Consider the following 21,526-nt stretch of genomic DNA (forward strand, 5'->3'; position numbering starts at 1 on the left):
GAATAATGAGCTCCAACTGTGCTGTGAGGTTTCATTACATGTGAAAGCATCACCTCCGCTTAGCCTGCAGTCTATCTTAGGTATCAGCCCTGGAGAGAGGAATCACTTGTTTTTTTTAGTGTTAATGTGTAATTGGTTTGTATGTTCACTTTGTTTCAGCCCACTAAAAGCTTGGGAAATGTTGTATGTGTTTTTAAAAGAATCAAAGACGCAGATACTGAAGAAGACCAAGACAAGAGTTTTTCCTAGCATTTTTAAGTCTACCACATGCTACAACGTATATTTAGAATGTAATTTGATCCATCCAAACAGTCGCATTACAAAGGGAAGCCAGCTTTATGTAAGAGCAATAGACATGCTGCATGCTAAAAAGCAATACGTTCCTGAAATAACATCCAGCGGTGACGCACAACATCACAGACAAAATTCATCCCAGTGCAGTAGCCTAGATTCTGTTTCCCTCTTTCAACATCTCACTGAGAGGGGGGGGGGGGCAGACATGATAGCTTTGATTGTACTTTATCCTTGACGCGTGAAAAAGTAAACAAAGTGAGGGAGAAAGTAGTATAGGAGAAGCTTCAGGTGTCATCCATATTCCGCTGCTATCATGTAGTCTTTCATGGCCGAATCAAAAACAAACCCGGTGTGTCACGTCTTCACTGTTGGCCTCTAAACTGCCTCTCACCCAGCGCTTTCAGAGCTTTCAGCCATCCATCAACCATTGTTTTTAGAACCTGCACACCCTGCTCAACACATAAGCATAGCATGGCCCATCTGTCATCTCAAGTATCCACATTTAAACACCCATTACACACGGGATGCACTAAAACTGAGTTATGTTCAGTGTGTATCTTCGACAAACAGACCAACAAAATGTGAATTTTGAACTTTTTCCCCTCCCAAAAAAACACCAAAAATCCATACAAAAGGCTCAGGAAATTTGGAATGCGGTCTTCAGCTTCGAGCATATCTGACTGGATGACTAAGTAGCTGCTTTCTGGAAATGTCGGAACTGACCAAGAAAGTCTATGCCAGGTCGGGGCAAAATCAGATAAAATCCCATCAAACAAGTCTGGTCTCGGTACTTGTGGTGAATATGCACCTACTCGTTCATGTCACCTTGAACCCTTCGCATTTCTTCTAAAACCATGATGGCTGCCAAGATTACGCGCTACCCTCCATCTAAGGCACAAGGAAGCTCATTGATGCCCCAAATAGGGAAATGTCTGTGAAAGGCTTTCCCGTGTTTTAAGTCAAGGTTGTGTGCCGTCTCTCTCAAAAATTGATGACTTCTGTCGACTTAAGTGCCTCAGTGGAGATGCAATTCCATGTTGAACTTTGACATCAAACTAAAGAATTAAGTGAGGCGCCACCGCTTGAAGGCATCCAGTGTTGCAAGGCAAAGGCATAAACGATATCCAGTGTGACAGGTTTATGAGGCAAAATATCACTTCATGCAGCCATCTAATTCGGGATATTCTAGAGTTTTTTTTAAGTGAGTGAGCAAAACAGCCACTGGCAAGACTGAAACGTGCCTTTAGACAGGTTTAACTGAATTCCAATCCCGCCGACAAAGATTAACCCTTAAAATCAGCTTGTGCATGTGCTTAATTGGCTTCCCCCATCCCAACTGTGACTAAAAGGATTGTGAGGATTTTTAATGTAATGGCAAAAAAAGAAAGTATGGTTTCGAGCAACGCCCAACTGAAGGATGAGTTTTATTTTTAACCTCCTCCTCAGCCCAACTCCACCTTTCTCCAGTCTTTCTCTTCCCTAGCCTATCTCTTTGTTCCGCTCTCCAAGTGTTTTTAGCGGCTTCAGAGCCTGGGTGTCTTATCGAGGCTTCCCAGGTCTACGGCAAAGCTGCGGAAATGGTACACCGTAAAACCCCGCTCCCTTCTATCAGCCCCATGGCAGTCACAATGAAGCCGACACGCATATCCAAGCCTACAGAATCAAACGCCAGCACACGCTCCGCTTTATAAGCCTCACGCAAAAGTCTGCTTTAGAGTCGAGTCGTTTTCCTACAAAGCTTCTGCTGGTATATAAACTGTGCTGAACTAACATAACTGTGAAATACTTTTGCAAAACTGTCATTAAGTATCAGGGAAATACATTGAGATTGGGTCCAATTTATAAGATGGCAGTTTTTCATGTGACGATGTCGTTGCGTACGCTGAAAGGGATTTTTACAAAAGAGATTTTAAGGAATAAGTATGACGCATGTTTCCAGTTTTTCTTTTGCGGTGGCATTTACCGCCTCAGACAAAGGGTTGCGATTGTGCTTATCACTTTAGGGCCGTTTATAATCTAGACTGCAATGAGTCACATCAGGAAAGAAAAATACGGGCCAGACACAGACAGAGGTAGAGACAAAGCAAGAGAGACAAAATATGCAAAGACATGCAGGCTGTTGACAACTTCAGGCTCTGTCGGTGTGATGACCAGATTGGCAGCACCAGTATCGTTTTACCTCGGTCACCCAGGGAGCAAACATACACAAACAAATGATGTGGAAGAAAATATTCACACATTTTAGAGTAGTGAGTGCAGAATGGAGAGGGATCAGCTCAACTGCCGCTATCATAAAACCCAATATCGATAATAGCGTATGACGAAGCTTATTACTAATGTATACGATTCTGTTCACATTCTTGTTGAGGCTGCTCCTCCTGTTTTCGATGTTTTTATTGCGATTCAAATTCAAATGGGCGTTCACTGGTATAATCGCTTTTCTCTTTTTTGCTTTTTTTTAATAATCGTTAGGTACTCAAAGCGCTTTAAAGAGGAAGTCAACCTAAAAATAAATTGATTGACAATAATATGTTTTTGTAGCCCCACTGTCTAAACACGGTATTTTTGTTAATATTGCGTTAGGGGAATATGAGTTATGAAACAAAATCCAGCAGTTGTTATCAATATCAGAAAGCGATGTCAAGTGAAAATGACATCACAGTTGCTCAGGTCTGAGGTAACAACCAATCACGGCTCAGATTTAGAAAACAGGTGGGCTATGTGATTGGTCGTTGCCCGAGCCCTGAGCAACTGTGATGTCATCTTAAGTTGACAGCAAGTGGCAAAATGGCCGCCCCCTGAGATGGATAAAAACGGCAGGATTTTGCTTCATAACCGATATTCCATAATATTAATCACAATGTTATGTTTCGTCTAGTGAGATCACATATAACATATTATTGTCAAAAAAAATTTAAGGTTAACTTCCCCCTTTAACACCATTTCCTCATTTTACTTACTAATGAATGTAGCACCAGGAGGAATTAGTGGTTCACTATCTTGCTCAAAAGACACTTCGACATGGTCACAATGGCGAGGGAACGGTTGTGGAACCCACAACCGCTGGATTGTGATACGACCATGCCGATTCAGAAAACATTCCCTCCATTATCAAGAGTCTCTCGTGTCATCTCTATAGTATGAGAATACACAATATGCCACATGAAAGGCCTGAAGACTGTTCAATTATCTTACTTAATTCTATGTAAAACACTAATGAAAGGATAGGTTTGAAATTACCTACAAGGATCCATGTTCATACATACTAGCTGAGGTGTTTCAGACAATTACACTATTTTACAAGGAGCTAAAGCCTCGGGAACATGAAGGAAAACGACGCCTATGTGAACAAGTGGGATCTGACGCTTCTACCACAGAACAATAAGGATTATTTCTCCACACCCACCAACACTGGCGCGTTCTGTCCAATCTGACAAGCTGTCATCTTACGCCATTGTACCGCGTGTACTGCTTCCAGACGGGGAAAATACACATTGGTTTGTGGAAAATAGCAAAGATCTATGGGAGCCTAATCTCTGCCAGTGGCCATCATTTGAACAAAACCATTTGAATTGGATGCAAAAATGAGCTGAGAGACTCAGAGAAGCATCCTCAACAGTCTTTTCATGTCAAATGCATAATACAAAAAAAACAAAAAAACGCTAAAGCAATACCCTGCTTGTGTGCCGAGGTATCAATTTTATTTGGTAATCAACAACACGCTATTTAAAATGAAAATGAATACAACCTTCAAGGAGTCGAGACAGTGCTAAGTCACAGCTGGGGGGCAATTCAGGGTGGCGAGCTGCACTTTTTACAACAGTGCATGTGTGTATGTGAGCAGCATCATTAGAGGAAGGTCAGTCTGACTTTATCAACACACCTTCATAAATAATTTACAACTACACAAGAATTAGACTTTGTAATTAAAACGCTCCGTGGAGCTGTGGCTGTATTTGCATGTTTGTACCTGTATGCATCACGCGGCTTGTGTGTCTACAAGCGTGAGCATTTGTATAATCTCTAATTAGCACCAAGAGAAGAACTGCGGCTATTAGCGTGTTGCATTATGCAGAGCTGGGGATGGCATAAGGCAGCACGGGGCTCAAAGTCTCTGGGTTACTTTGGACGGTGACGTATGGACTGGACAGGCATCAACCAAAAGAAATGGACGGAAACAGGAAGTGAAGAATAGGAGAAATAGAAGAAATCCAGAATGTATTTATTTAGTTGTGTGCCTGACACCAAACGACCGTTGCAGCTCTTGGTCAGACGAGCCACGTTTCACATTGCCATTTCCAATCAATGGCATCACCTCAAACAGCACGTGGCATTTGGCACCTCCGCTAATGACATTTCGGCGTCACCAAGAGGGACCATAGTGTCACTCCAATTAGAAGAAACGCGCCTTTGTAGAGGAAGCTGCTACGGACAAACCTTTACTCCACCCTGCAAATTCGGTAATGAATTATTGAAAAGGGCAAAGCCTGAGCACCTTGATGAGGCTGGCACATTTGGCAGTCTAAATGGCTGAAATGACACAGCCCTAGGAAAGATACGAGGGGGTTTAATGGCAATGCTATCTCAGCAACTCACAGCTGATTCAGATGCTCGAGTGGTGGATTCCCGGGGCGAATGCATGCAAAAAACAATTGGCGACAGAGAGAGAGGGACAATTTTGAAAGTTACTGTCAATATCTAGCTAGGCCAAATTTTCAAGGATCCATTAGGACACTACAGTATATATCAGATTTTTTTTTTTTTTGCCTCAAATGTCCTTCCAAAAACAAAACGAAAAGCTAAATAAGCATCAGTCAGAAATAAATAAAGCCCTTACAACATAAGCATATGCACACAAGCAGCTTGCGTGTACGTCAGCCGTCCCCGAGCGTTGATTGAAGCTGATTATGACAGAATAGTGGCACTGGTTCCTCCTCTGTCAAGCTCCGGGGACCCATGACCCACCTCTTCAGTGTTTTGCAGTTTAAAAGACCAAATCATCAAAAGAGTGACTGTCACTTTGACAAGCTCTCACCTTGCGGTTTAGCACTCTCACTCTATTATTTATAGCAGACAAGAAAACTTTTTCAAAAGATTACAGACCACCAAAAAAAATCTAGTTTCCTGACGATGTGATGATGGGATTGATGCTGATGGAAAATGACTATGTACAGAAAATGAATATGAAAATGTGATGTAGAATCAACTGACATTACTTTTTTTTTAGACGGCAATGAAGCATATTACCTAAAAATTGCACCGTTGTCTTTGTTTTTAATTAAAGCTGCTAAGAATGGGCCCTTGCATCCCACACTATTGTTGAGCGGTGAAAGACAAATTGTGGACCACATAGCACACCTTTGTTCAAAACAGGTGAGCCGTGATTGGTCGTTACCTGAGCCCTAAGCAACTGTGATGTCATTTTCAGTCGACAGTAAGTGGCAAAAATGCCGCCCACTGGGATGGTAAATGGTACTTCATTTATCTAGCGCTTTACATTCCACTACTCATTCCCCAACTTATGACGCAACTGGGGGTTCAGTATTTTACTCCGACATGGTCACAAAGGCATGGGATCGAACCCACAATATCTCTGGGTTGATGACCACTCTACCACTGAGCGATGCCGCTCCCAAGATGGATAGACGGGTGGATTTTGCTGCTTAACTCATATTCCACAAACACAGTATTAAATCAGAATACTGTGTTTAGACTCGTAGGGGCATATACAACATAATATTCTAAAGGTTAACTTGACTTCCACTTTAATGATACACTACAGCATATTCTTTCACTCCCACACACATACAGTATATAGATGTATGAATATACACAAAATCGCCCAGAGAGCATCATCCAAAAAGCAAAGCAGCAGGTCATCATGCAAAGAGAACACATGACCAAGTATCTGTGTGTACTTGTGGATGTGAGGGAAAGGGGGAGGCCAGTGTGAGCTGGCAAGCGTCCATGTTCCAAAAAGTTAGAAAGATGTGTGTGCCTGTTCAAAATCTTCACATTTGGCAAATTGGCAGAGCTATTTGACAGCGCAGATGTACAGACAGCTCTCAGAAACTGCTCATTCAGAGTGGTGGAATAAACCAATGAAAGATTTTTGTAGTCAATGAAATCACATAATGAACTATGAGGCCCAAATGTTAAAATACATTGACACGCAAGCCCAAAATGACAATTAACTTGAGAAACTCCCAACATTGCCAAACATGTCGTGTTTCTTGTCAAACTGAAGCCTGAAGAAACCACAAAAACGCAGCTCCTTCCCTTCCTCCCATGCATGCATGCCGTCTCCCCTCTCCTGTTTTGACCAAACACATCAACGCCTCAGATCATCTCCAACTGGCCTCCCTCATCATCAAGGCTGCTGCACCTGCTCGGAGGAAGCATTGATTCTGGCTTTGAAACTGGGAGCTTTCATGTGGCAACACTCTGTGCTCCTCCAATGTTTACCTTCTTCTCCTTTGTTACAACTCCATCTTTACCAGGAACCCCTGGTAGAAACTCGAGTTAAGAAACCGATCAGCGCCCACGCACCAACACGCAGACGTTGTGTTCCCTGTGTGGTGCCCATCAAATATTTACAAGATATTACTTTAGGGCTTTTTACACCCTTCATTGCCAAAGTACTTAAAATGGATCCTACTTGTTTTACAATATGTAAATCTGTTGCAGTTCCACCATCATGCTCTACCTAACCACCTAAGATTAAAAAAAAATCTTGAATATGTGACACCTCCTATGTTTGGATTGATTTTTCCCCCTTCTTTAAAAAAAATAATAACTGCACAAAGTGTCAACACCATGCATCTAGCATGTACACAACCATGGATCCATGTTACATAAATTATTATATTCAATGTTCAAAACAAACAAAGTGAGAGTGGTACTACTACTATTACTTTAAAAAATATATCTTTCACAGAACCAATAAATACTCATCTTCTTCTGTTCTCAAAATCGTCTTCTCACTACTTGTTGAGGTGAATTTTGTATCGTAAAACAGCCAGAAAAAGACAAAGACAAAGCAACGGGCAAGCACACCTCATCCTAAAATTTTGTGAGGTATTTCTTGGGCAGAAGAAAGCCCAAGAAAAAGTCAAACATACAGATTTGCGTTGAATTGATATAACCTGAGAGGCATTCAAATTTAAAAGGGTCCCGTCTCTTTGGTTATAATGACATGCATTAGCATTTTGATTTTTGTCAGTACTGCACAGCTACCCGGTTTCCTTTCTCTCACTTTGCTACAATGACGGTGATGGAAGCGATAAGGACCGTGTCTATTATTAGCACTGTAATGGAAGGCTGTAGTTGTGGGGATGTGACAATGGAGATGATAACAAAAGTGCATATTCCTCTGTTCCTTTATCATTAAGGAATCAGTCGCCGTGCAGGAGCCGGTCGGGGCGCCGTTCTAATGGGCTCGGGATATTACTTGCCATGGTGAGCATCATCCACCATTACTCAATTTGTGCAGACATTAAAAGGAGCATCATTACATTTATGAAATTACCTATGCCGTCGCTGCTCTAACAATCTCCAGTAAGAGAGGCGCTCCGGGAGTGAATCTTCTGTTACGACTACCAGATGCTATTTTGTCGTCACTTCTGTCACGGTTTTAGCTGATCCAAATCAAAACATGCGACATGTTCATGTCAGAAAAGGCAGTTGGATGGGATGTTCCTGCTTGCATTATTATCATCACCTCTGAGCCATTAACTTTGAGCAGGCAAATTTAACACCTGGGAGACATTATGGGATAGATGTGCAAACTCCATGTCTCTCGAAGCTGTCATTTATATGATGCTGTAGTAATGGTGAAACATTGCAATAACTGCAAAGAAAAGTGCGGTGGTGGAAAGTAATGAAGTACAGTACAAATATTATATCTGTTCTAAATGCACAGTTTCATACTCTTGTTAACATAAAAGTGGGAAACAAATTAATGCATCTTTTAGTCATTGATACAGTATTTTTTTTTTTATTCACAAAATTGAGTTAGAATTAAAAACATGTACTGTAGTGTGACTAACAAGTGTGATATTGATTTGTGCAGAGGTCATTTTCTGCCACTAGATGGCATAAATGCATTCGTAATAGCTCAGCTCAGTGCATTTGTCTTATCATATTAAGAGCTATCTTTAACATGAAGTAACCTGTGAAATTCTGCAAATTTTTTAAATTGTAAAATACAACTTGAACCCAGTCTCCACAAACATATGCATTATTGTTAAAGTTATTACTGCTAAATAAGTAAGGGGCAGTCATTAATCACGCATAGAAAAAATTAGTGGCGTTAAAAAAAACTTTAAATTAACTCAACATTAATGCACTCATTTTGACACCCCTAGTTACTATACTTAATTTTTTACTTCGTACAGCATTTATTTTTGGTGACTTTTTACTTTTATTCCTTACATTTGAAAATACTTTCTATACAGCAAATACAGTTTTCACAGGTGACACCTAAACCCCAAAACAAACACTAATGTTTAAACAATCAATCAAAAAAGCAACACCTGAGCAACTACAAACATCCGACAATTCATACCTAATTGGATTACTTAGAGCCACTTTTAATAAGTACAAAAATAAATAAATAAATAAATAGATACACAAGAAGACCTGTTAATTTTTTATTCTTGTTTGCATTTTAAAGTGTGCATTGTTTTGACTTGGAAGCTGTCATACGAGCAGCTTCCTGTATCCATAATTGACTGCACAGTCTTTCGACAAAGAGCATTGGCGTGTTCGGCTCCAATCTAACACAAAGCAACTGATACGCCTCCCAAAGCGTCAGAAGAAAATATAGTCACGGAGCGTGCCACTGAGAGTTATCAGCGACTTTGATGGTGCAAACGAGAAAACGGACTGACAGGCGGGCTGGCAACTACATGAAGAACAAGCAAGATTCTCTTCTCCATCTTGATGGGTTTCCTCTGACCCACATTATCAGGAAACAGACGGCTTGACATGTGAACAGGCTTGAAAAGAATGCTACGTTTATACCTGTTGAGTTTCCTCTTCGTACCACATCCACAAAGGGAAATTAAAGTACTTCTCATGCTTTGTGTACCCGCAATTAAATGTGATGCTCAATCTAAGCATGGATTGGATTGCATTGGGGATATGTTTTGCACATTGAGACGTTATGATGTTTTCACGGGGCCCGCTGTACTGTCAAAAGCCTCCTTAGGGCCTCAGTTTCAACATTGTTCCTATTAATTAATGTGTCCTAATTAAAACACCATTTATTGTTAATGGAAGATGGCATATGTGACACAAACAACGATTGTCATGGGCTTTATCGCTCAGCGTGACGCCTGTGGCAATTGTCACACGGAAAAAGAGGTTCAAGCATCTTCTACTGCTTTTGTTTATCCAGTTTTAGATCATTAAAATGTCAATTGCATACATTAATAAACTATACTCAAGTTGCCTACATGCACACAAGTAGTAGATCCTCACTTGAGAATTTTTTCTTTGACATTAGCCCACATTAGGTGGTTAATGGCATCAGGTGATATTTGATTCAAATGGATTCTTTTGATTGTTGTATTTTTTGAGTATGCGTAGCACATTGAGTTACCTCGTGTATGAAATGCATTACATTGAGCAAAAATGATACAATTCATTCAAATAAACAATTCGGCTTTTAAGTGTCACATCAACATCAACAGCAAGTTCGATGCCCCGCAGACTTCAGTACCGTAAATAAAGGCTGAGGCAAAATTGGAACTATCGAACTGATAAACCTCTCAAAAGTGATGTTTCAAAAGTGTCTATTTAGCCTTGCTGACAAAGAACAAAAAAAATAAAACACATAGGAAGCCATGTCATGATCAAAAAAGAACTAAAGAAAGAAAAAGACAACAAGTGATTGACAGGTGAAGCCGGTCTGAGAAATGTCTGTAAATAGTTTTGTGTTTTCATATTGTTTGTTCACACCTCCCACACTTCCTAGAGGGAGGGTGCCAACACTGGCGTGAGACAAATCGCTTTAAGCCCAAAAACATGGCAAATATATTAATTGGAGTAAAAAGAATTGTGTGACTCTTTGTTCATAGCCCTTTTCAACACAAATGACATCTCAAAAGTTGATCCTTTTAATCCCTGTTATAGCTCGTGCACAATCAAATGAGGCTGTCAAAGTCATACTGACAATGCATGCTTGTCGATGACCACCACAAAACTTTTTGGATTTTTTTTATTCAATCTAACACTTGTATTTCTGCCACAAAAAAACATCAAATATGAACATTTTTTATTTTTTATTTTTTTTACAATAGTACATCATGATAATCATTTGTGCATCCAGTTTAGATGGATGGACGGACGGATGGATGGATAATTCAATGTGCATTATGCTGCTCATTCTGTTGTGCATGTGTTGGCCGCCAGAGTACAATACACACAAACTATACAGATTTTATGATGAAAGTTGTAACAATAAGTAATTTTTTGCAGAGGATAAAGAAAACATGATTTTGAACATTGGGAACTGTGCAACATTTATGCTAATTTCATTAGCCTGTTAGACAAAATTAATGTGGGTTGGTTAAATACACAACAATCTTGTTTTATGTTTAGTTTTAAAGTAAAGTTCTACTGGTAGTGGCACACACATAGGGCAACAAAAATCTTGAAAAACTAGAAATTGATTGGTGCTTTTTGTTTTCTGTCATCAAGAAAAAGCACACGACAAGCGTGTAAATACAATGTATAGCATTTTTCCCCCCACTCTTTGTAAAATGCCATCGTAAAACCAAAGTGGTAATTCTGTTGACCAATGAACAGAGGGCAGCAAGTTTTGCTCCAACCTCCAAGAACAGACCAAAGCATAGCAAACCATTACATCAGGCACCCCAAACAACGGGTCCTGAAAAATGGGATAGTTCAGCTTGGATATTTTGTTACCCATTACAGTGGACATTCCAAAAACGTGTACTAAAGTGAACCGAACCACACGGTCGAAATATGTTGTGGATTAACCAATTCCAATGTATCCTGGTGGTCTACACAGATTCCATCTCTCAGACATAGCAACAGATGAAACAGACAAGATCTGCCAAAACTTTGTAGAAGTTCCTAAAACCACATTGACCTCTAAATCTGTTTTCTACAAAGCGACTTAGAAGCTGAAAAAGCTGTGTCAAACATTAATTTTATTAATGTGTGTCAAGTGTCTTAAAAAAGCGAGCCAAGAACTTGCAGAGCGAGCCTGAACTATCAAATCTGAGTGCCGGGTTCTCACATAAGTGGCACTCGAGACCTTCAGTCGAGGCTGGCATCTTGAAACAGTATGCATTTGAAATATATTGGCCTGGCACATGCTTGGAGTGGGCTGGGCTGGATGCTGTCATGGGCAACTGCAACGTGAGTGCATGCAAAGACATTGTGGCTGCCCCACACGAGTAACGGCTGCTATTCAAACCTAAGGCCCATTTCTTTCCCAGTATAAGGCAAAGCTAGAACATCGCCAAGGCAGCCGGCCTATGCCCCCAAGGTATGTAGACACTGGCGCTCCTTTGCACAGCAAAGGAGTGGGAAGAATTTAAGGCTACATGCAGGAGGAAGAGGAGGAGTGCTATCCAGAGAAATGGCGACATTTCATCACATTCTAATTTGTTCACCATTTGGTTTTTAGAACTGTCCTTGAGACGATAATATTGTATCTCCATTGCTAACAAAATGATAACTGATGGGTTTAAAAAATAAGAAAAAAGAAAAATCAGGCTCCCTCCCTAAAGAGGTCATGATTTTTCTTATGGTAAGGCACAATTTTACATGAAAAATTATTTTATTTTATTTTTATTTCATTATTTTATTGTACATTTTAAATGTTTATAAAAGTACAGGACACTGTGAAAAAATAAGTAATATTTACTTGAAAAAAACTAGCACTGATTTTTCGCTCAGAAATTCTAAGTACATTTTACAAAGAGAGTTTGCAGTACATTTTACCTTTTTTTTTTTTTAAGTATTAAGGATGAAGAACAAACCCACAACCATCAGGTTGGTAGACAGCCACTCTACCACCTGAGCCATGCCGCTCTTGCTGTGTGTTATATATTGATGGTGTCAGGCGGAATCCTTGTACATACAAAATACCCATTTTTGGTCTTATTTTGGACACACCAGCAATTCAGTATAGTTGGAAACAGCAAGAGTGGCATGGCTCAGGTGGTAGAGTGGAAGGTCATGAGTTTGTACCTCAAAGCTCAAAACGTTTTTATTTTTTTTAGATAAACGGGAAAAATTTACTAAAAACTCTCCTTGTAAATTTCTGAGTTTCTAGGTTTCTTCAAGTCATTATTTTAATTTTTTTTCAGCGTACACTATGTCTCTGAGATGAAACTACAGCATAGAATAAACTTACCGGGTCACTGGCAGAGCATAACCAGGTTGCGCAACATCTTGGGAAGCGTGTAAATAGAATGCAGACAAATCAAATCTCCTCTGCACTCATAATAGTTCTGTCAGGGTACTCCGACCTCACACATCCCCAAAACATGCTTCTTTGGTTAGTGTATTTGTGAATGTGAGTGTAAATTGTCGTTTGTCTAAATTAAAATAAATAAAATAAAATAAAATAACCTGAATGATGAGAAATGGCATCGAAACTGATATTTATTTTTTGGGGTTGAGTTTGCTGGAAATGCAACACATTTTGATGTAATACAAACAAGTACCATCAAAGGGTAGAAAAGGAGTTCAAGAAGGCACTAGTGACAATTGTTTTGATTCACAGAGCGAAGGCTCTTGTCATCCAAAAGTGCTTGTTTGATGACTCCGCTCTTTATCATCATGAGTTCAAGAGGAGGGAAAGCCCCGCAACTCAATTCCTTTATCTCGTCCCAACACAAAATGACGAAATGATATGATCAATATGTAGTGCGGTCTTTCAGAATAGAGGAATACTCACAATCTGGTCAATAAGGATAAAGTAAAGTTAAGATTAAGATGTATCAGGCTGTATTATTATTAAATGTGCTATTATGGGGTAAAAAGGCAGCCTTTATTTCCTGTGACGGCAAAATGCCTATCAGCCTTTCAGCGGAATGAATGGATTTGATTCGTGATTTGGCTCCATGCTTCTGCAATCAGAGCGCCTTGTTTCAGCTGCACCAGATTTCTCACCCCTGCATAGTTCTGCCGGGAGCTGGGCCAATGACGAGAGGAGGAGGAGGACACGTTCACGTTCGAAAAATGGAGTCTTAAGCACTCTCTTATCATCGCTACCGGCTACGGCAAAACGACACCCCGTTTTTAGGGGATTAATGATTACTTGACAAAGTGGGTGTAGACAAAACAGGCTGGATATAAAACCTCTGCAGTGGAAATTTAAGAGAGACGTTAAATCAATGAGATTTAAATGGAGCTGGCTTTGCGGGTTGATGGCGTTCCTACGGGGGTGTCAAGCGTTGTGCGGTGAATGTACTAAACAACATCCAAAACATCCCCAAATCCCCCGGGCGCCTTTTGAGAGGCCAAGGAATCCGCAAAGAGAACTGGCTGGAGAAAACATGAGAGGAGGTTAGATGGGCCTGAATGGAAGGGGAGAGATATAAAGGGTATGTAGTATTAGGGAGAGAGAATCAATAGGTGCCCCCCCCTCCCATGTAAAGCAAAGCCATGACATCATCACATGGCAAAGAGCGAGGACTTGGGTGAGGAGGAGTGCGGCGAGAGGGAGTCCACAGTCACCCATTCTGCTCTCGGGGCCCATCCGTTGGAGAGGATAAGAGCCCAACAATGAGCTCCCGATGAATGGGATCCCAAATCCCACAGGAGGAAAAACAAATCACCAGTGGGAAAGCGATGGAGCAAGAGACAGAGAGGGGAGAGACCCCTGAGGGAAAAAAAAAAAAAAAAAAGATGGTCGCACAAAGCAACAAAGCATTTTGGGACATGTAGAGCAAGGCAAGTGGAAGTTAAAACAAAGCAGCCTTTGTCCCTCCTGGCTGGTGGGCGGCTGTGTGCGAAGGATTTCGAAAGTGCTAGCATTTACATCGCAGCGCTCCGATATATTGATCGTGCCGTGTAATCCCACGAGTAAGAACGTAAAGCCTGGATCTCCTCTGGAAGCCGTTTTTATTGGGACTACATGGCAAGGGCGTGTGGGAGGCAGAGGCTTTGCTTTACGTAAGCTTTTGAGTTGCGTTCAAAGCGCAGCCCGCCACCCTGATGAGAGAGACGTGAGGCGGCCCCCGATGCTCAGGAAAGTGTGTGATGACATCACCCCTCCCGCAGAAGTCAAAACAGAATGTTTAATTGCACCCCTCGCGATAAAAGTGCGAATAAGCCTCAACCTCAGCATGCGTGCGTGATGCAAGTTTTGTGTACAAAAAGAATCCATTCCTGATTGTAGGAAGCCAGAAAAATTATAATTTGAAACACAAGGAGAAAACAGTCTTTCATGTCTGATGCTTTGAGAGCACAATAACAAAAAAAAAGAAGAGGTTTCCTTAAACTCAAATTGGTGGGCTTATTTTTTTTCTTTAGACATCAGCTGGGGACAACTTGACACATAACTTTGAAATGAAAAATACCAAAAAAGAAGGATTAAAGGGAACGTTCACTCAGGACTAAACCAGAAACACAGGAAATGAAGGCTTGCATGATTTATTTTGAGGCTTGAATAAAAATTAAAAAAAGAAGTTGAAGGGTAGAATAATGTGATTGTGAACGAGTCAACAGAGGCCACTCAATTCTGATTTGCAAGAAAGAGAATCCATTCAAAAGTGCTGAATGTATGAATGAGCACAATTAACCGCAGAGCCGCTATTATTGTACACATTTCAAGAACAGAAACATCATCCAGCTGCAGTTACTTTTAAACACAGCCTTTTCAAAAGTGCTCATTTTTCATGAACAAGAAATGACACCTAGACATATTGTACAAAAAAAAATAAAAAATCTCAAATATCATTGTTTCATTTGCCTCCTGTTCCATAATGACTTGATCCGCGTGGAGTGTGTTCTAATGTTCAGCACTTTTTGTTTGCTTAACAGCATACACTTTCACGCTTTTTAAACATCTCTTTGAAGTACACCTTGGGTGCCAAATCCGCTGTGCATGCCGGATGCGCTTGTGCTAATGGCGTCTACAACAACGGCTTGGCGCTATCAGATGATAAACGCCACCTAGAAGGAATGCTGTACAGATGTTGCACATCTGTACTTGTACTCCAGACACAAACTATTTTAAAGTGAAGAGTGATGACAACACTTTGCTAGCCGAGTGTCCGGCACTGCAGCACGCCACGTCAAGTAAAGAGAAGTAAACAATTGTGTGGTAAAGTATTACTGTGACTATTTTATTTTATTTTGTGGTATTCTATGGAAGTAGTCAAGTACTTTTTTTTTTACATTCTTTATTTTGTAGTAACATGGCATCCATATTCCTACTTGTATATCCCACCAGACTCGAGGTTCTTTGTTGTTTAGATTTTTTCCTGATCTACTGTTATGTATTCCTTATACATAGTGCCCCCTAGTGTTCAGACTGAGAGACCACTTATCTGAAATGCCTTGTGTTACAGGTTACAAGAGTTATTTGTTCCTTGAGCGAGTTACGCGAGGTGATTATTTGATGGTGGATGATGCACCTGGTGGTTAATTGGAGTATAGCATCTAACTTGGAGCAACGTCATTTCGGCATGAAAATCCAGAATGTTGGGGCCCTTTCAGAACTACTTGCAGCTTAAATGTACTGTATATTACTTTTCTTTTCTTTTTTTTTTGCTTAACATTGTGCCAAGAAATTAATTTAGGGAATCGCAGTACAGCACAAAGCAAACACCTACACAGAAAGAAAAACAATAATTTTGTTTATGTGTTTTTTTCTCCCTCCTCTGGCTTAATCCTTGCATCGCGTTGCTTTTGTGTGTGTTTTTTTCTCAGCCACAGAAAGCAGGCAGTATTTCAAGTGCATTGAAGCGAAATAAAGGGAAAAAATATACGTGTTTGTAAAATTCTAAACACTAGCAAGCAGCTCGTGGGCGCTTTATGCGTTTGGTTCCTCTAGAACTTCTCTTAAACGACTGCACGCGCACATCCAGATTGCAGATTGCAGTTTCAAGGCACATATAGAGACAGACGGTTGATGGATTTGTTTTGACAAATGGAAAAAAGTCCCCCACAGCCATTGTTAGCAAGGGTTCATATTAAAATTCCCTGCTGCCTTTACTTACGGCATCACGTCCACAGGGAAATGCAAAAGAAGCCCAGAAAAAGAAAAAAAAACTCCTCCATATTTCACTTTCCTTTCCATCCTGTCAGTTTTTTTAACTGCATGGTGATCCGTCCCTGCGTCTCTCTATGTGGTTTTCACCAACTCCAGACAACTTGAGGCTTTTTCTGTAAACGCTGCTTCTACGTCAAAATAACATTTCAAGCTTCATTGCAACAGGTGCCATGCGATGACAGGGATGCCGCGCTCAAGTATTGCATGTGGAAAAGCATAAAGTAGCTGCTCGCGTCCAGTTTTTACTGACAGTGGTTATCGTTCACACTAAATTGTATACTTGTATGCGAGTTAACAGTATTCAAATGTTACTACAAGAAACGGTTTTATGATGGCGTCACTTAATTAGCATTTCATGGGATAAAAATGTTTTCCCATATACTGAAAGGGACTCTATTAAATCACACACCCCCACCCCCCCAAAATAAACTTTGTGCGACATCTGCAGCTGTACTGCATGTCTTGTACTGTTTGGTGAAGGAGAAGTAAAGCACCTGGCATTTCTGCTCCGCCTCCTCGTTCTCCTCAGGGAGAGTGCTAATGAAGCAAGAGACTGGTCAGATGGCAGAGCCTCCAAACTTTCTCCGCACCAAGCAATCGATACCACACAGGCCGACATTATTTTACTCCCTCTTGTCCTATTTGTCTTCCCGGCGTTGTTCCTCGGTGTTCTCCAACTTCTGCCAGGGTTAAAGCTCCTATTAAAGTACTATTTTATATCCACTTCCTCTTGTTTTGCAGTTTTCACTTTATTGGAGATAGCAGCAGGCTGTTCAATTAGTGTATGCTACACAAAACCTCAAGAAAGGCTTAAAAAACAGACATTAATCTAATGGTTCTTAGTCACAGCATGCGTTAAAAACTGTGAGACAACAGCGCCCTCTGCAGAAGTATGAAGGAAAGTCTCTCTGGTGTTTTTTTCTCTTTCTGTTGTTGATCCCGCTTCACTTTAAACGAGCAGTTTTTGAGCCCCCAGCTATCTCCGCCCACAAGGGGAGTTGTGTAAGTGGATTTAAATAAATTTATGCTTCCTTTAGTAGCCTCAAGTAAACACTGCAACAACAAAAAAGGAGGCCTACTAAATGTAAAATCCTGCTTCTCTCTTGCATCAACAAAGACTCCGAAAAACCTATATTTCTTTTCCCCCTATCATGGCGCCTATAGGCCCATGTTTGAAGATACCCTACTTAATTCCATGGTTAATCTGAGCCGGCATTCTCTCTGGGAAGATAAGGCAGGAAAAGACACTTGACTAGTAAACTGAAACAAGATAGTCCTGGGAATTAAATTGCCTTGGAAAAAGCCACTGAATGCCTTTTAAGGGACTGATTTAAAATAACTAAGAAAAAACAGTTACAATGAAACATACAATTTGTGCAAGGCTGAATTTGTTTCAGCTACTTGCCCCTACTAATTAAAACTAAACAAAATCTGAAACTTTGGAGTTATTACAGAATACTATGCATGATGTTTATGGATTATCGTTTGCATGGTCTATGATGTGTTACACCTGACTGGATCATTATTATTTTTTTATAGTAGGGGAGGAAATATTTACGTATATATTTTTAAATTTGTATATTATGAAAAAAAAGATGTAATTTAGACCCCCCCCCAAAAAATTTTTTTTAATATATATATATATATATAAAATAATAAAATTATATTATTAAAAAGTTTCTCTTCTAAAATACTGTGTAGTCACACAATATTAATTAGATACTATAGTGAGAATAAAAAGTATCTATTTCAGTACTTTTTGACACATAACCGTGGAGGTTTCAGATAACAAGCTCCCCGACCTCTGAACTTTACACATGACTACTCTGGAACCAAATGTCTATCTACAAAACAAACACCAGAGGGATTAACATCTATTAGCCAAGTAGGAGGGGCAGATGTGAAAAAGTGTGTGTGTGGGGGGGGGCTAATGGAAAGTGATGGATGATGTAGTCTAATTGGGTGGTACTTGGTGTGCTTTCCCACCTGAGAGTCTTCATTGTGGAGGCCCAGTTGGAGCACAGCACTGGGGGACTTGAGTCTGGCCTGGCTGGACTGGGCCATCTGCAGGTTCAACTGCCAGCTGACAAAATCCAGCTGGAAACACAAAAATACAGGACGTATTTATTTTCAGATGGGGGAGACACACTTTCCAGAATGTCAGCCACAACAACAATATGACTCTCTCCCTCTCTGTGAATGTTCTGAACTCCTGCTGCCATGCAAATGTTGTACTGAAAAGACATCAATAGATAGATAGATAGATAGATAGATAGATAGATAGATAGATAGATAGATAGATATATAGATAGATAGATAGATAGATAGATAGATAGATAGATAGATAGATAGATAGATAGATAGATAGATAGATAGATGGCCATCTCTTATCTAAATAACCACCAATCACGGGGCACATACACAAAAAACCATTCACACTCATATTATGGACAATTTAGAGTAGGGCTGAAATCTGTGGCTTTATCGCTACAACTTTACAATTTTCATGAAATAATATGTACGTAAACATGCGGGCTTCATTTCTTAAGCACTGACCTTATCTAGACACTATATAAATAAATAAATAAATAAATAAATAAATAAACAATAAAGCCTACCGACAACCTTTTGAAAATTGCATTCTACAACACTGCCCTGTTGATTTGAATTTCATTAATTGTTCAGCCCCCCCCCCCCTTTTTTTTTTTTTGGGAGTTTTCATATAATCCAACATGCATGCTTTTGGTACGTGGGAGGAAACCGGAGGACCCGTGAGAAAACAAAGCAAAAACAAAGCAAACTTCACACTGGAAGGCCGCTGCCAACATTCGAACCCAGAACCTATGAAGCCGGCGTGCAAACCACTACCCCACTGTGCTGCTCTAAATCAGTAACATTTACAGCCATTGTAGAACAATTACAATGATTTTCAAGGCTGAGTAATTTTTAAATCCTCACACTTCTTTAACTAACCAGACAGTCATGGCAGCAAGCGTAAAAAATGTTGCTTCTGCCCCGACATAAATTGTCATTCAAGTTGGGCCTGGCGGGCTGAAAACTCAATGTTCCCAATCCCCCTCTCCTCCTCAGTCCTCACGCAGCGGCGTGATAGATCCACAGGATTGAGTCAAGGCGCCGCAGTTAAGCAGTTTATGATGCAGTGAGAGGTCCTCATGATAAACTATGTGTGACTTATTGGTTCCGGATGCTTGTGCAGCATCACAGGACCGGCGCGAGGTGGGAAAAGAGCTGCGATTGGCACATTATTCACACCGGGAACAAGATCCGCATTAGCGTTGAGTGATCGTCTGAACTTGTATTACTTTCAGTGTTGACATGCTGTATATAGATCCCTAAATCAATTTCAAAATAAAAGTAATTAATTGCAACGAGAGAAGGATCTGAATTCCAACACGGTGGGTCATAAATAAACATAAGAAAGGCAATTGCATAGAGAGCAAGGTAATATTTTAAAGCATGTCGGCCGGTGCTGTTTACGTTTGCAATCTAACCAATACAAAAACTGTGTGAACATTTTATAATAAATAACTGTATTAGTATACATGTATTATTGTTGTTGTACTTGCTGTGGTTTAGAACGTCACTGCACAACCGAGAGCTTATTTGCTTTGGTGATTATATTCCGTGAAATGAAGCAGATGTGGTAAGTGCACAATCTTAACACGCTAGTAATAGCGGTGATAGGGGAGACTTTTAGAATTAATTACATTCAAAATGATATTACTAATTAAAATGTAATGGCTCTCCTTTATTTCTACTACGGCACAAAGGTTTCCAGTTAATTGTACCCTAATTGAAGGGGTTATTGATATTTTGCATACATTGATTATTAACTACAGTGGTGCCTTAATTCGCTCCATAGCCACGCTCTTAACTCAAAACACTCATACCTCAAATGATCTTTCCTCATTTAGTTCCGGCCCCACAAATGTCATCATTTTTGGTGTGCTCGTCTTGACCACCAGGTGGCAGCATAATACAAACATCCACAAAGCAGAGTTTCACAAATGACACACTAAGGTACAGGTCATATCAGTCATTTTTCGCAGAGGATAAAGAATACATGTCTGTGAGTACTGCTATTAGGGGTGTTAAAAAATAATAAATTTGCCAATATATCGCAATCTTACAGTGCACAATTCTCGAATCGATTTTATATGCGGCCAAATTGATTTTTAAACATCCATTTTTGATGGAAATATTCAACAAAACGTCTTACTTAGGGTTAAGGTTCTCACTTTAAGCATGGAAGAATGTTATATAAATGGAACATTAAGCCTTAATATTTTATTTCAGGGCTGTTTAAACATGAAACAGACTGCAACCTGTTAAATACAGTAGCTCAGTTATAAGCCTGAAGTTTACATTTCCATACAAATCTTACAGTGTACATGTACAAGTTTACTGATTAGTATTTTTTAAATTTGAGTTTTAAAAAAAAGAAAAGAAAAAAAATCGCAATAATCAATTTCTAGATCTGTATTGCTATATTGTCTGTCTACATGTGTTGCTTAAATGTTTGTGTAAAAAAAAAAAAAGGGATAGAACTATTGAAATATGCTAGCTTTTAAGCCTGTCTATGTCGCTTTGCATTTAATGTTAGCATTAAGATAGCAAACGTTCGTATAAGGCGCAATTATGTGGTCGTTTAAAATACACAGTGTAACTTCTTTATTTCATGTTTAGTTTGGCAGTAAACTGGGAGAGGCTATAATAATATCCTGCGTCACCAACAAAAAAAAAAAGCTAAATAGCTACAAGTCAAGCAACTATAAACTTCTGCAGACTCTGAGACGTCCTCCAGAATACGAGACGATCACACTTCTAAAGCCAGGGTGCAAATGAATCACTAATAGCAAAATAAAGCCACCACTGGCAGCTAACAAAACATTTGCTCGGTGTAATTTCACACTTGACGGGTGGGCAGGTGCTCCAAATACCCAACTA

The 21,526-nt window shown here is 40.0% G+C and overlaps 1 protein-coding gene across 2 annotated transcripts in view; it reads right to left on the bottom strand.

Moving 5' to 3' along the window:
• commd10 (COMM domain containing 10) overlaps nucleotides 1-21,526 on the bottom strand; it is a 57,551-nt gene that overhangs the window by 32,381 nt on the left and 3,644 nt on the right. For both annotated transcript variants that reach the window (XM_086075110.1, XM_086075109.1), the window contains exon 5: nucleotides 18,545-18,655. In XM_086075110.1, the coding sequence (XP_085931236.1) occupies nucleotides 18,545-18,655 (111 nt within the window). The remainder of the gene's footprint in view (nucleotides 1-18,544; nucleotides 18,656-21,526) is intronic.

Source organism: Leptonotus elevatus, chromosome 5 (genome assembly GCF_054856555.1).
Source record: "Leptonotus elevatus isolate MCC_2025b chromosome 5, RoL_Lele_1.0, whole genome shotgun sequence".
Taxonomy (NCBI): Eukaryota; Metazoa; Chordata; class Actinopteri; order Syngnathiformes; family Syngnathidae; genus Leptonotus; species Leptonotus elevatus.